This window comes from Athene noctua, chromosome 1 (assembly GCF_965140245.1).
Source record: "Athene noctua chromosome 1, bAthNoc1.hap1.1, whole genome shotgun sequence".
Taxonomy (NCBI): Eukaryota; Metazoa; Chordata; class Aves; order Strigiformes; family Strigidae; genus Athene; species Athene noctua.
The window spans coordinates 119,093,370-119,108,498 of NC_134037.1; the positions used below are offsets into that span (position 1 = coordinate 119,093,370).

Below are 15,129 nucleotides of genomic sequence, written 5' to 3' on the forward strand. Positions count from 1 at the left end.
GCTTTGTGACTTGTAGGACATGAAAAGAAGAAATAATCCCACTAACACCCCAGCTAAAACTTTCAAATTAAGAGATCTACATATGTCACTAATTGAATATCCTTCCTCTGGAATTACTGACTCTGTGCTGTCTATCCTCATACTTCAGTAAATGTTCTTTACCTGGGTTTGGAGCAGTACTAGACAATATTCTCACACAGATTCAGGTATTCAGAACTGTACATGTGTACTTGCACAGATGAGTTTCTATTTATCATGTCCTGGCTATTTGCATGTGCCATTAATCTGCGTGTAATTCTGCCATGAAAGTTGCTTCTTCTTATTCCAAACGTGTCCAGTTCCTACGTAAGAGTTTATGATGTTGCGACAGCCTTTTCTACAAATCAAGCTGTCTTTATACCATGCTGGTGACCTGAATGTATTATGTATTTACCAGGACAGTATTTTGGGAAGCCCTGTGGAGCATTGTCACTGACTAAATATGACAACAATATGGAATATCTTGTCCTCTATCCTCTAAACTGTTATCAGAGATGCTGTATTTTAATTCATCAATCTACTAATCTTAGACACTTCAGATAAAAGCTCGGACACTGTTATTGCTACCAAATGCCTGTGAAATTTTTCACCTAACCTTCTCTCCCTGCTGAAATGGTGAATAGCTAGGTTGCCCTGGTCTTGTTTTTTTTAAAACAATAGAACCAGGAGGTTGTGTGATCAACCTGATCTGATAAATAAGGAGTGAGCATCTAGCCAGTGTCAAACTCAGGAATACAAGCTGAGAGACCTGTAGCTCCAGTGGGAGTTGGCATGATAAAGCTGTCTGACCTAACAATTTCTGTGGTGAGTTTTTAAGTATTTTATGCTAGTGGGTTTTTGTTCTTTAGGGTCTAGGATTTTAAGAGAAAATAAATTGGAAGTGTTCTTTAATTCTAGAAATTTGTTTTTAAAAGAAACACATAACGAATGTCTTAGAAAAAAAGTATTAAAAATGTATTTCCAAATTCTGTTTTTGTGAAGAGACACTCTGTTCAAGAAAGCATGTGTACCTTTATACTCAACTTGGCATTCTTTTATCATTTAGTGGCTGTTCATGTGTACTCTTATGAACTAATTTGTCACCGATTTCCTGCAGTTCCAAAAAAGATCATTTTTCTATGTTAGACTTTCTGCTGCTACACTCCCTCTTCTGTAAATTAACCTGGTAAATTTACACCACAGCCAATAAATATCATAGTCCCTTTATTGAAAGAACATGTGAAATCCATACTGCTATCCCTTACCTTCTGTGGCCAGACAGAGAAACAAGTAAAGAAAAGGTCCTGTCACTCTGTGACCTCCAAATGATGTTTAGAAATGGTTAGAAGATCAGAATCAACTGACCTCAAAGAGCAGCTTGCTGCAGATCTATTCAATAGAAGGGAGCGAGGCCATTCAGTGAGTTACAGGTCAGAAGATCAATTCTCTAGTCAATATGTTTCTGAACATGGACCCTGCACAATGACTGACAGAATAGGAGTGATGTACTGAGGGAAGTACACAGCCCATGAATCTCAGAGAGGCCTGAAAGAAAACTTCAAGTGATCAGACCTATAAATTACAGAACAAGTGAAGCACTGTCTCAGTACTGCAGCAAGTTAAAGATAATTCGGTGCATAGTAGTAACTGGATGATAAAGCAGAATAAGCATTACTGATATAAGCTCTGAAAAAGAAATTCAAATCCATTAAGCTCATTTAAATTCTGATCCTGTCAAAAGGGACAAGTGGTCACCAGACAAGAGCTTAAAATCAGACTTTTTAATAAATGAAATAAGGTTTGGAAGAATCCCTCTTCCAAATGATTACCCTGTAGTATTTTCCTTTTTTCTCCTGGTAGAATAAATGGGCAGTGTTGCAGACTCCAGTCTGTACCAGAAGTTGCCTATTTGGATTTTTAAGTTGTAAATTTTAATTCCCCTTGTACCTCAGTTCTGATTTTGATTGTAAGGATTTCTTGGACAAGACAGTTACAGACTAAAACTCTCAGTCTTGATATCATAGATAGCCCTAACCAAAAAGGAAAAAGGAATACAAAAATGTTTCAAAATACTAACTTCTAAGACCAGCTTTCAGTGGACCAGCATAGCAGATACGGAACTTGCACACTGATAGTATGGGAAAAACATGCATCAAAACAATTCCAACTTTAACCTGTTTTTCATTACGAGATGAACCATTGTGATTCTTGCTCTTTGGTCTAGTATGACAGATCTGCTGAAGAGCAGATGAATGCAGAAAAATTTATCTTTTCTGTTCTCCTTCACATGATTTTAGGAAGGATACAGTATGCAGAGTTACCAGACAGAAACAGCTGACTTTTAACTCATGGATGTTGTCTGTGTCCCTGATCTGAGATATATCTTCACAATCAGATGACCTTAATTTTCTTTTCATCAGCATATTTGGATGAACTCTTTGCACTGGTTTAATTTCTTTGTAGTCATGGCCCAAATATCTTGGAGCATTGGGAATTGCCACTGACAAATCACAGATTTCATTCCCTCTCTCATTTGCTTAATCTTTCTCCTCCTTCCTTGGCTTCTGTTTTGTGAAAGATGTGATTTCTGTCCCAAACACTGTACTTCAGACTTCCTGTCCCAAGATGGACTTCAGTCTACATTTAGTCTTCTGGTAGTGTAGTGTCCGTTGGAAGTTGACAGCACTTTGGCCATTAGCAACTAGAAGTTGACAGCACTATGGCCATTGGCAACCAATCTGCCTCTTATTAGTAGGTATCTACTTAATTATTTACAACGCATTACCTAAGCCTAGTAATGGAACCACTGGAAAGAATATGTACAAAGAAAATCACTGTGTTATCCTTTCAGTGATAAATCTCCTGCTATGTCTACTTCAGAATGAAGACAATACCATGAGAATCCAAAGTGCTAGTCTTATGACTTCCCAGATTAGTGTAGTTATATATCATAATGCATACAAGTTGTAAGAATTTTATATGTTTAGCAGATATTTAGCACTTCAGATATAAATCACTGTGTGGAAATCTTGCGCAGAAAAGATAAGAGGACTGCTGAATATATGGCTGGTTGCTTGTGAATGTAAATAATTATTTGTGCCTGTGTGGCTGATGGCTTGAATAAGATGGGCACATTCATGTTTGCATGAAATTAAATGTGAAGACTTTAGAAATCTGGCTCCTAATCTATAACAATCTATTAATAATGGGCTGTGGTAAGCACTGCTGACTCTAGTGCAAACCGGGAAGTGTTAAGAAAAAAAACACAAAACAAACAAACAAAAAAAACACCCACCAAAAAAACCCCAAACCAAACCCAACCAACCAAAAAAAAAAACCAAACCCACAAACACAAAAAAATATTTATGGTATCGAAACATATACTAACACTGACTTTAATTTTTCTCAATATTCTTTAATACTTATCTTGTTTTACTTCTCCCTATACCCTAGAAACACTTGCCAAAACCTACAAATTTATTAACTACCCCTACCAGTCATGTTCTGAGCAAATTTGGAAGGGCACGCTGTGCTACATTATCTAAAAGTGACAACTAGCTATAAAGAATTATATATCTTTTTAATGATGAAAGGGTTATAATGAGAATTGATGAAATGAAATTAATGGTAATTTAAAATAATGTAGTCGTTCTGATAATGGTTGTGGCAAGGTTGTAACAGTGCATTGCTGGTTTTGTACAAGCTGAAGGGGATTGATTTTTGTTGATGGCCAAGAGGCTTTGCCTTTGAGAGGCTACCAGCTGTTGCATGTTTGTGGAAAGAATCTGATGTGAACGTTGTGAGACTGATAAATGGCTCATCTAGAAGCTGACCAATGACACTCACAACCAACTTCTGGAGCAAACTGTGGTGCAACCACAGATGTTGCGATTGCATGTGAGTGACTTTAAGAAGTGATTGCTTCTTGGGTTCCAGGTTTTTCCACCATCGATCGAGGCAGGATAACCTAGAGCTACTTTTCATTTCTAGAGGGGTTTTTCAGTATAAGTTTAAAAGTGCTCACTGATACTGCTACAGAAGGTATTTTGAGCAAATCTGTTGTTTAAAATTGGATTAAAAGTATATAGTTCCTGTGATGTGTCTGTAGGATAACTGGCTACTTTTTCATGCCGTTCATGTTTGACTAGCAAATGTTGGTGGCTACTTTCTAGACACCCTGTTGTGAGTTTGAAAGACCAAGGCTGCGCTGCCATATGGGAGTGTCTATCACATAAGCTTGCGTTCCCAGCTCAGACAGAACCGGAGAGCTGTCAGAGATGCTTTTCTTGTATTGTTTTTTCTAACGGTTCAAATCTCATATTACTATAAGGCATAGCCTGAATTTTTAAAGATTGAAATTTGCTCTGTATTTCATGTTATTGGATCTGGTCAGCTGTACATGTCAGAAATCTGTAGTCGAGCAAAATCCAAAATGTACCACTTAGCCTGGGAAGAATACACCTTCTAGCGTACTCTGCTTCCCAGCCCACAAAGGATGCAGAAGACTCACAGAACTTGATATTAGGGTAGTTTAAATTAGTTCTCTCACATTGACTGTGGGCTCAATTAGGACAGGTACCAGAGCATCAGGAATACGCTGGAGAACAGATGCAAGAGAAAATCAAATCGGTCAACCCAACCAAGTTTATGCCTTGTCCCAGATTTTCTAAACGTGCCTACGGTCTTTAATCTTGTATCACAGTTTGTATAGTCTGTCAGGTGAAAAACATCACCGGTAATCTTAAAAGCTATCACCCTGCAGGAAGTGAATGCTGCATCCCAGCTTACATGCTCCAAATAAGCACAGATCCTGCAGCAGAAACAGTAAAACCAAGAGACCGACCATCCCAGGATTTGAAGCTGCCTGGGGCACAAACAGGAATCAGTAGTTCAACAGACTGTGCTACAAAATAATGCGTTAAGTTTTCTTGAGGGTTTTTTGTTTGTTTATTTTTCCTCTACCAGGAGTGACATAATTAAATTACAAGTGAGTGCCAGAAGAGTTTAATTTAGACTTTTGCAGGATAAACTATTTTTCTAGCTAAAGAGGAAACAAAACTAAGGTTCAGATAAGAAAGTTTTTCTTTATAATATGATTTAGTAGAAGTGATCTCTGCAGGTCTTCAGATGATTTATCTTTTGCCCCAGAGATCAGTTCCGTTGGCAATATAATAGCAGTCGGTAGCGTTTTTTTAAGTGAAAGTACCATACTTGGATATTTATAAAAAAGCAATTACCTAATGTGAGAACTGGTCAATGTAAAGGGCAAAGGCCAGTGGGAGTGTGAAAATGACAGTGAGAAAATAACCTATGGGATGTTGTGAGGTGGACAGTCTGTGATTAAATTCCAGCTGCTTTCAACAAGTTACTGCTTGTCACTTGAGCTGCAGTAATTGACCATGTGCGTGTATTAATTCTACCCCATTGGAGGGTAGAACATGTTAATCTGAACTTCATAAGGTGGACTTGTGCCCTTAATCTGAATTCTGTGAGTGGCAGAATCGACATGTACTGCGTGCACGATGCCTGTAGAGAAATAGAGGCGTAGGAGCCAGATGGCATGTTCGGGTTTGTCTTGACAGGCAGCAGAAGAACAGAAAGTAAAAATCAGTTCTCCTGAACTATTCTGTTTTCAGTTTCAAATACATAAAAGTGAGCAAGACTAAGTTTAAAGTCAGTTTCAAGTCTGTTCATACTTCCACAGTTAGGTCCCAAGAATATGCAAGGGCATCTCCCAGAGACGTCATTCGGAACTGGGGCTTCTTCCCTCTGATCATTTAGGTAGCTCTAGTGAAGCATCTTGGAAAAAAAAATAGACCTGTACGAGGGTGGAAGGGTAAATGTGGCAGAATACATGAGCTTGCTGCAGTATACAAAGTGAGGGTGCAAATTTCTTTCCCTTATGCTGATTTAGCCTCATGGATTTGCTTCAGAGTAACTGAGTGAAGTTTGGCTCTGTGCCTTTTAAAAATTTATTATACATAGAATTTATTATAAATTACTAAGATTGCTTTCTGAGTGGGTGGGCTAGTTTTGCTTTGTTTTATCACATATTTGGTGTTTAAATGGTTGTTGCCATACAAAGTTAGTGACAGTGACACTCCAAAAGATGAGGCTATGGTAAGGCTAATGGCTAGAAGTCCCCTGGCTACAGTCCCTGTTAGTGCTGCAGCCCCTCATCCAGTCCAGCTGGGGGAAACTACTGTCTCTCTCTTCCTCTGGCTTTTAAGCTGCACTGTTATGAAATTGTACACTCTCAGCTGGTGGAAAATTTGAACAGGGGTGTGTATGTGCCTGTTTAAGTAAGGAGGGGAAGGGGTCCCATAAGCAATGTGAGGCTCCATAAAAGACATATTGCAGTTTACGATATCTAGATGCCCACCTGGAGAGGAGAGAGCTTAGGAACAAAATAAAAAGACTGAAATTCTGCTCGACTCTGAAATAAGAGCATAGTAGTAGAAGGATTTAAATGGGGAGGGCAGCTGTTATAGCCCCCAGTTGTACATATTTTATCCTGAGGCACCATTTGGTTTAATAAAATTTAGATCTAAGGCTGTCCTTAACCTATCAGTTTCTTAAGACTTAATTATAAAGGTTATACTTTCAAAGGACAAAAGCATTATTCATTTGTCTGTTCATGTCTTCCAGGTTTATCTTGCAGATTATGGACTTTCCTACAGATATTGTCCCAATGGGAACCACAAACAGTATCAGGAAAATCCTAGGAAGGGCCATAATGGGACAATAGAGTTTACCAGCATAGATGCCCACAAGGGAGTAGGTAGGTTTCTTTTTTTTTATTTCAGAGGAGTGATTACAGAATGAGTAATCAGGCTGTGTGAGCTGATGTATACAATAGGAGTAGTCTTGGGGATTGCTCAGGGTTGATCAGACCCTTGTGTGGTGACCTTTTCTTGTACCTGGGAAGGCTTCTCCGGGGCTGGTGGGGGAAGGGGGGCAGCATGACGAAAACGGAGAGGCTGCGGCACGTCTAGTGCTTGGAAGGTGGACCAAGATGCCCTCAGAAGAGCTTGCCATTAAACTTAATTGGTTCATGTTGGGAGTACTGGTTTGTGTTTGCTATACTCTGCAGAGGCGATGTTTGCTAATGTTGCATTGTCAAGGAAAAATGTTTTGAAGTCTGCACTGTCCTTTAGGGAGAGCTGTGTCTGAGTGTCACCATCTGTGTTATGAGAGGATATTTCAAGATGACATTCCTTCTGCAAGGAGAAAAACCTTTTTTGAAGCCATAAAGTGTTAACTTTTTGAAATCTTTTTCCAGTAGCCTTTCATATATCTTCCTTATTTAAACTCACTTTGATGGTATTGGAAACACATTTGCAGGTAAATTACATACATAGTCCTTTTATTGGATATTGATTGTACTGCCTTGCATTCCAAGGCAGACTTAATTCAACAATTCCCTAATTAGTTAAAGTCATAACCTATGTCTTGTATTCATTTACCATTAATTAAACCTTAGCTGTTTATTACACTGCAGTCCAAATCCAATAGCAGACCCATAGAGCCATGGAAAAGGGAATGGGAGGTCAATATTGAAAATATATGGTGCAAAGTCCCACTGATGGCTGCATTGTTCACAATCAATATGGTCAATGCAACACAACTTTCTTAGTTGCTATGTCAGCAAGACAAAAAGTCAATTCTAATGTTATGCTAGTGAAAAAAATGGTGATTATTGAAAAACTTTGACGCTTCCGACGAAACAGTGTTTTTGTTAACTTTTCTTTCCCCTATTCCCCCCCACCCCAAGATTTTCTAAAACCAAAAGAATGGTTTTCTGCCTGCCAGCTTTGCTAGGATCACAGTGTCACAAGCGATAACTGTAGAAATTTGTGCTTGTTAATAGCTGCTGAAGTGTTACCTTAAACTAATACTTTCTAACGAGTTTTAGTTGGCACAAACAACTGTATATTATTGCTTTTTCTATTAAAAGGACCATTGACCATGTAATGTAGAGGGTCTTGATAATTTGCCGGCGCTGTTAAAACCTGCAGTCGTTTAACTCTGGTCATTAGGAAAAATGAAATAAGACTGTCAAGTATTTGCTGCTAAGACAATTGCACAATTTTGCTTGCTAAAAATTATTTTGTGGTGAAGAGGGCACCTGTTTCAGACTCTTCTAGCTCTCCTGAGCATATTGTGCATTTTCTGGAGATGTGGCTGTTTTTCCTGGTACTGTGAACAGTGTGGCTCTGTACCCGTATTTGATGTGGATGCTGTTTGAAGAATAGGTGGAAGCTGGAGTATTTGGGATTTGCGAGTTGGATAGTTATAGCAACTAGTTTGTCTAGTGCACGAGTGTGTGATGGGTATGTGATTGCAGAACAGATAATTCCTTTTATTTGATAGAGTATGGAAACTTTACAGACCTGGGCGACAAAAGGTGTGCCCATGCAACTCTGAGTTAAGTTGTCTTTTGCAATCTGGGGGTTAGATTCCCCCCTTAAGGAGCGAAAGCCATGATGGAATTGGTGAAAAGCAGAGGACTCCATGAAGCAAAATATTCAGAAAGGTATCTTGGGGGTGCTCGCCCCCCTTCTTACAGTTGAAAATTTTTTGTTTGTTAATAGCTGCAAACAGAAAATGCGCATATTTTTCCGCTGCTCCTGCCAGAAAAGCCTGCAGAACATGATGTAGTATCTGGTATGTCGTAGGGAATCCAAACTTTTCACGTTGTATGCCTCAGCTCTGACCTTGTAACAGCCTGAATCCATTAAGGTCAGGTTACCAGAGTTTCCCATTTGCGGCAGGCCTCTCAACATCCCAGGGAAAACATATATGTGCAGTGACTTCTGTCTGAGATTGCCCAGGTCCAGGTGGCAGAACACAGTGACTGGTTTCTCTCATCTTGTGAGGTTCAGAGTTGTTGAGATGCTTCAGGGTTCTAAAAGACTTCCAACAGCTGGGGCCAAGGGCTGCTTTGCTTAACAGTCTCCTACCAACTTGTGATGGAGTCTTATGTACCAAGTGAGGTGGGGTGCTCTTCTGAAAAGAGTTTAAAGATCACTTCACTGTTGGCAAATTCAAGCTGCATGGACAGCCTTCATTCTGGTGTTCCCCAGTTTTTCAGAGTGGAGTGGGTTTTTGTGTCAACAGTCTTGGAATATAATTCTAATTTTTAAATTATATTTTATATAATTGAGAATCCTTTCCAGAGGGCATTTCCTGAATGTTCATAGCAACATAAATATCTCAAAGCCGCTGAATAGTACTTGTTGTTATATTGAGACAAATGAGAACATTGAGACTAGCTCATAAAGTATCTACCTGAATATATACAGTGATTTGAGGCACATACTGAAACTTAAAACAAAATTACAAATTTGTTGATTTTAAAAGTGCCTCTTGGCGATGCTTGAAGCTGATAACCTCCTTGCATAAAGCAAATCAAATGCAGCCACTTCCCACTAATTTAAATCAACACTGGTGTTTCCAGAGTTTAACTGAGAGTTTAACCCAGCTGCATACCTGTTTATTCCCCAAGCTCTCTGTGGAGTTCATCAGGTGTAGATGTTCTGCAGTCCACCGAGATCCAGAAAGTTTCCTACCAGCAGCCACTGCGTGGTAACACACTTGGGTGGTAGAATTAGTCTGTATTCTTCTGACAGCCTCTGATAAGGGCTGAGTCGGATGAGATGCTCCTGTGACAGCTGATGGCAAGAGGCTGCCTTCAAACAAGTTACTTTAGCGAGTGCCTGATGTATGCTGGTGGTGCTGGTGGCTTTGACTTTGTGCTAGAACTGAAGAGGAATTCCCCCTGAGCTGGGAAAGGCTGGGAGCAGCTGCCCTGCCTCATGTCTCGGCTTTTCATGCTGGTTTTGTCTTTAGTTTCTCACAGCTCACCTCTGCTCCTCACCGTGTGTGTGAGCCCTGCAGGCTGGTTCTCCTGTGCCACAGTGCTGCTTGGGGGCTTCCAGGTTTGTGGGTGTTTGCAAGTGTTCATCTCACCCTCGGTTACATCCCCTGTCTAGGTCCAGAGGTCACTTTGAACCAAGTCGGGGCCCAAATGGGGCTCTGCCACAGGATCTGACCCACCCCATCAGCATTCCTGTGTTTGGCGGCTGGATTTCACTGCAACCAGCATGTGGGTTTTTTAAATTTCAGACCTTTTCATTTTGATGCCAATTTCATATGGCACAACTGCATGGTTAGTTTTAGCATAGTGTTTGAGTGCATTCATTGTATTCATTTTTAAAGACTATACTGTATAAACTATTACATTTTTGTTTGTTGATTGATAATTAAACAGAATTATATCTGCACCCGGTGTACATTTAAAAAACTGTTACATAGTTAGTGTTAAAAAGTAATATTTGGATCAATGCCTTCTATGGATTTTTGTAGATTTTCTACTCACTGAGGCATGCAGTCAATACCTAATTTCTCTGGAGATATACTGCGCTTAACATATTGAGTTTTTTTTAAATACTCCAGTCCTGTGCATTGAGTGCGTAAGACCAGTTTTAATTTGCTATCATTGACGAACATAAGAGTATGAACTGCCTGTGTTGAATTCCCTCCAGCGTGTATTTGTGTTTGCCATAGTTTTCAAGACGATTCTCCTCTTCCTTTTAACAACGTTTCAGAGAAACTATTAGCACTTTGGCCATCTCTTGCATTGGGTAGAGGGCCTCCCAAAATCCTTGCAGAACCTACAGCTACATCTGGAGTAGTTAAAGCTGCTTAAGACAGTAGTGGTGACTTTTCACAAGCTTAAGGATAGGTAGAATGTCTGATGGTGTTTGCCTCAGACCCCACTGGTTGTTGCTTTTTTGTAGCTGGTGAATACATTTTGCCCGAGCTGGTTTCACTGACCAAAAGCGTGTTTGTTTATTTTCGTCTTCTGTGTTGAGGAAGGCAGTTGGCCATGTTTGATGCCATGTTTTAGCCAGTTCTTTGTGCCTTTCACATTACATTATTGGAACATGTGCTCCTTGAGCTACGTCCCAGTGCTTGTATGCTGTGTTAGTACAGGGCAGAGCAGGCATCGGGCTGACTGTGCAGAAGGCTCTGCAGTTCTTGTTCTCATTTTCCCCACTGGTCTGGCAGAACTGTTGCTGTTTGATATTAAAAACATAGCTCAATGCTTGTCCATTTTTCCTTTTATTTTACATGCAGGGGTTGACTGGAATATATGTAAGGTTCATTCTGTGAGGAAGGATGTGCAAGAATATAAACACCTATGCCTGGAAACATATTCTTTCTGAGCCCACATGGCTTGCAGAGAGCAGAGCACTAAATGGCTCTGGATCAAGATGTTTATTTGGCATCTGTCCATGTGTAGTTAGGATTCTGAGGGAGCCTACTGGATTTTTTTGTTGGTCAAATGAATTATTGATTTGCTGCAGTTTGGTATGTATTTCCCAAATACTCTGTGCAGGACAAACTGTAAATCCTAAAAATAAAAGGAAAATATAACCAGTCTGGCAAAAAGCAGGTTAAACTTTTCAGTGTGAAATAAATAAAAAGCTATTTTAGTTTGAGTGTTGGATTAGAAATGAGTGTCCAGCAGAAGAGGGAGCAGGAGGTCGTTGTAAGCAAAAGAAGAGTTGGGCTTTAGCAAGGAGAAAATTGAATAGGTTCCTATAAACACCTCTGTAAGCTTATTCTGTCCTGCCAAGAATTTCCAGAAGCAGCAGAAAGAAGATGATGAGCCGCACAACTTTCTAGCACAACTGATGAGCGCAGCTGGGAATTGGCTGCTGAATTTTGGCTCTTGTTCTCTACACCAGGAATTTGTAAAGTTAGTGAATCTCCCAGCTGCTTGTCAGCCCCTTACCTTTGTGAATTATATTTTTTTTCTGCCACACAGATGTGAAAGAAGAGTAAAACTTCCTGTCCCCACTCTCCTGCCACATGTTCTCTTTCCTGCAAGCTTGGAACCTTTTGCTTCTGTCCAGGTACCTGCCCCTCTTGCCACTACCATTTCAGCTCCCACCCAGATCTCATGGCGAAGTTCCGTTGCATCTCCCAACCTTTCCACTATATAAACCTCTTCCCACCAGATCAGGACCCCAGCCCTCTGCCTTTCAGCACATCCAATAACCCCACGCCTGATGATTATTCACTTTCTGTCCACGTTGAGAGGAAAATCCTGCTGTTGGCTGCACTCTTCTATTGAGGACACAGCAGAGCAAGTGGGAAAATGAGGAGGCTCTGTGGTCAGATCCTACTGGTCAGTGGATGTGTGTAACTCCTTGCATGGCACTTGCTGTGCCCGGCTGCACATTGGGCTGTTGTGGTTGTCCAGGACAGCTCTGCTATTTCAAAAATATTTGAGGGCCACAGGTTGGGAACTTCTGGCCTGTGAAACCTCCTAGCTCACTGTTTGCTCATCAGCTTGGCCCTGGCAGGACAGCAACAGTAGTGTTGCTGCTTTTATGAGTCCTGAAGTGAGTTATTCACCTGCTGTGCTGGGACTCCGTCCTGTGACCAACAGGACAGTGCTGATGTGTGGGCTGGTCACCAGTTTTAATGCAACCTTAGAGAGGATGTGAGCCCTCAGGACTGTGAGGCTGACATTGTTAGGGTGGCACCTCTGTGAGCGCCCAAGGTGAGGTCAGTGCTGGGCGGTTGTGGTTGTATCCTCCCTGTGAGCAGCTAGGGGGAACTTCTACCTTCTCTGCTGTAGGTTTTGTGCTGATCAGCTGTAGGACCAATTGAGCATATAGCTGTTTGATTCGGTCACAAGTGGTGTCCCCCAGGGCTTGGTTTTGGGGCCACTCCTGTTCAGCATCTTTATTGATGACCTGGATGAGGGGATCAAGTGCCCCCTCAGTCAGTTTGCAGATGACACCAAGTTGGGTGGGAGTGTGGATCTGCTCGAGGGTAGGGAGGCTCTGCAGAGAGACCTGGACAGGCTGGAGCCATGGGCTGAGGCCAACTGTAGGAGTTTCACTAAGGCCAAATGCCGGGGGCTGCCCTTGGGCCAAAACAACCCCCAGCAGCGCTACAGGCTTGGGGAGGAGTGGCTGGAGAGCTGCCAGTCAGAGAGGGACCCGGTGGGGGGGTGGGGATGTTGATTAATAATGAGCCAGCAGTGCGCCTAGGTGTCCAAGAAGGCCAATGGCATCCTGGCTTGTATCAGAAATTGTGTGGCCAGCAGTGACATGGAAGGGATTTTACCCCTGTGCTTGGCATTGGTGAGGCCGCACCTGGATGACTGTGTTCAGTTTTGGGCCCCTCACTCCAAAAAGGCCATTGATGACTCGAGCGTGTCCAGAGAAGGGCAACGGAGCTGGTGCAGGGTCTGGAGCACAGGTCTGATGGGGAGCGGCTGAGGGAACTGGGGGTTTTAGTCTGGAGGAGGCTGAAGGGAGACCTCATGGCCCTCTACAGCTACCTGAAAGGAGGGTGCAGAGAGCGGGGGATGAGTCTCTTGAACCAAGTAACAAGTAATAGGACAAGAGGGAATGGCCTCAAGCTGCGCCAGGGCAGGGTCAGACTGGCTCTTAGGAAGCATTTCTTTCCAGAAGGGGTTGTTGGGCGTTGGAATGGGCTGCGCAGGGCAGTGGTGGAGTCCCCATCCCTGGAGGGGTTGAAGAGTCGGGTTGACCCAGCGCTGAGGGGCTTGGTGGAGTTGAGAAGGGTCAGTGTGAGGTTCATGATTGGACTAGATGATCTCCAAGGATTTTTCTAACCTAGGTGATTCTGTGTGTGATCCAAGATTAAGGGAGACACACAGGAAAAGTTATTCATTGCCATGTCCCAGACTGAGTTCTCTGAAAGAGTTGTAGTCTAGTTGTGCTGACACCTTGTTTGCATTGGATTTTTTTTTTTTTTTTTTTTTAAGCATTCTGTGGTGGTGGTGGTTGTCAGTGGGTAATTCAGCAACGTGCCAAGGCAGCAGTGCAGAAGTCTGCATGAGGGTTGGAGAGATTGTTCCCAGCCCCTGTTGGCAGTTGCCCTGCCTGAGACTGGGTAACTCTGTACAGAATGGGCTCTAAGCATTAAAATTTTATTATATTTATCTAAACTTCTCCCTGTAGCTACCCACTCTATTCAGTTAGTCACTGTCCTGATGCAGTACACTCCTCAGACTGACCAGTACCTTGAGAAAGCAATACTTTGTTCTTAGCTTTTTTTTTCCTTTCTTCTGCCCCTAATATAGGCACTGATTTTTGACAGTTTTTGTATTTATCATCTCAACCTTGAGTTAAACAGTTATATCACTATTAGTTCATTTATTAAAACATTGTGATAATACATTTTTAACATAATTCTATTTCTCCATGGTCATGTTAATACTCCTTTCCTTTATGGGCTTTTGGATTAATGGCTATGCTATGAGTTAGATTTGTTTGTGAATTAACATGAATTTCTATGCTGTAATGCCAGTGAGAATTGGAAGTTCCACTGCATGTAGATGCAATATGAGCAACTAAAATGATCCTTTTTATGAAAAGCTTCCAATCTAAAGAAACACTAATGGTGAAATTATAATGTAACAGTGCTAATTAAAAATAATAGAAGAACATTTCATCTGTTACTCGTTAGCCTCCTAGATCTTTACAAAAGGCTTGAGAAAGTTAGCTTAATGGGGCCATAGAGGAAAACTCCCATTTTCACGTGGGTTGCAGATGATTTCTTGGGAGCAGTGTAGTTTTGAGAGCATATTGTGGTCAGCGTGATACCATTTATGATCAATTTTGAACTAGCAATCTGAATATCAATTAGGCCTCAGATAGCTGCCAAATCCTGTATACAGAGAAACATAATATATTTTATTCTCAGAGTGAATTGCTTCAGTTGTTTTATCCTGAGTTATTGTTGAATCCTGTGCCTGCATGTTGAATATATGTTTGCGGCGTATATAAAACTTCTTACAGCCTAACTCTGATTTCAGTGACGTGGCTGTTATGAATTAACTTTTGTGGACTTGTTCCTGATTTATCTTGGCAGGAGTGAGGACAGAATCAGGCCTTCAATCTTAAAATTAAAAAATTAAACTATAATAAAAGTATTGTGAAATAAAATATTGTCAACATCTTAACATTAAATAGTATTTCATTTGAGACTAAAATAATAATAAAGAAAATCCTGGTTAACAAAAAGGCAGAAATCAAATATCTATTAAAAAAGAAAGTA

General features: G+C 41.1%; 1 protein-coding gene across 5 annotated transcripts in view; it reads left to right on the forward strand.

The window, feature by feature from the left end:
• Positions 1-15,129, forward strand: part of VRK2 (VRK serine/threonine kinase 2) — a 46,370-nt gene that overhangs the window by 16,495 nt on the left and 14,746 nt on the right. For all 5 annotated transcript variants that reach the window (XM_074909004.1, XM_074908631.1, XM_074908907.1 and 2 more), the window contains one exon: positions 6,667-6,799. In XM_074909004.1, coding sequence (XP_074765105.1) covers positions 6,667-6,799 — 133 coding nt within the window. The remainder of the gene's footprint in view (positions 1-6,666; positions 6,800-15,129) is intronic.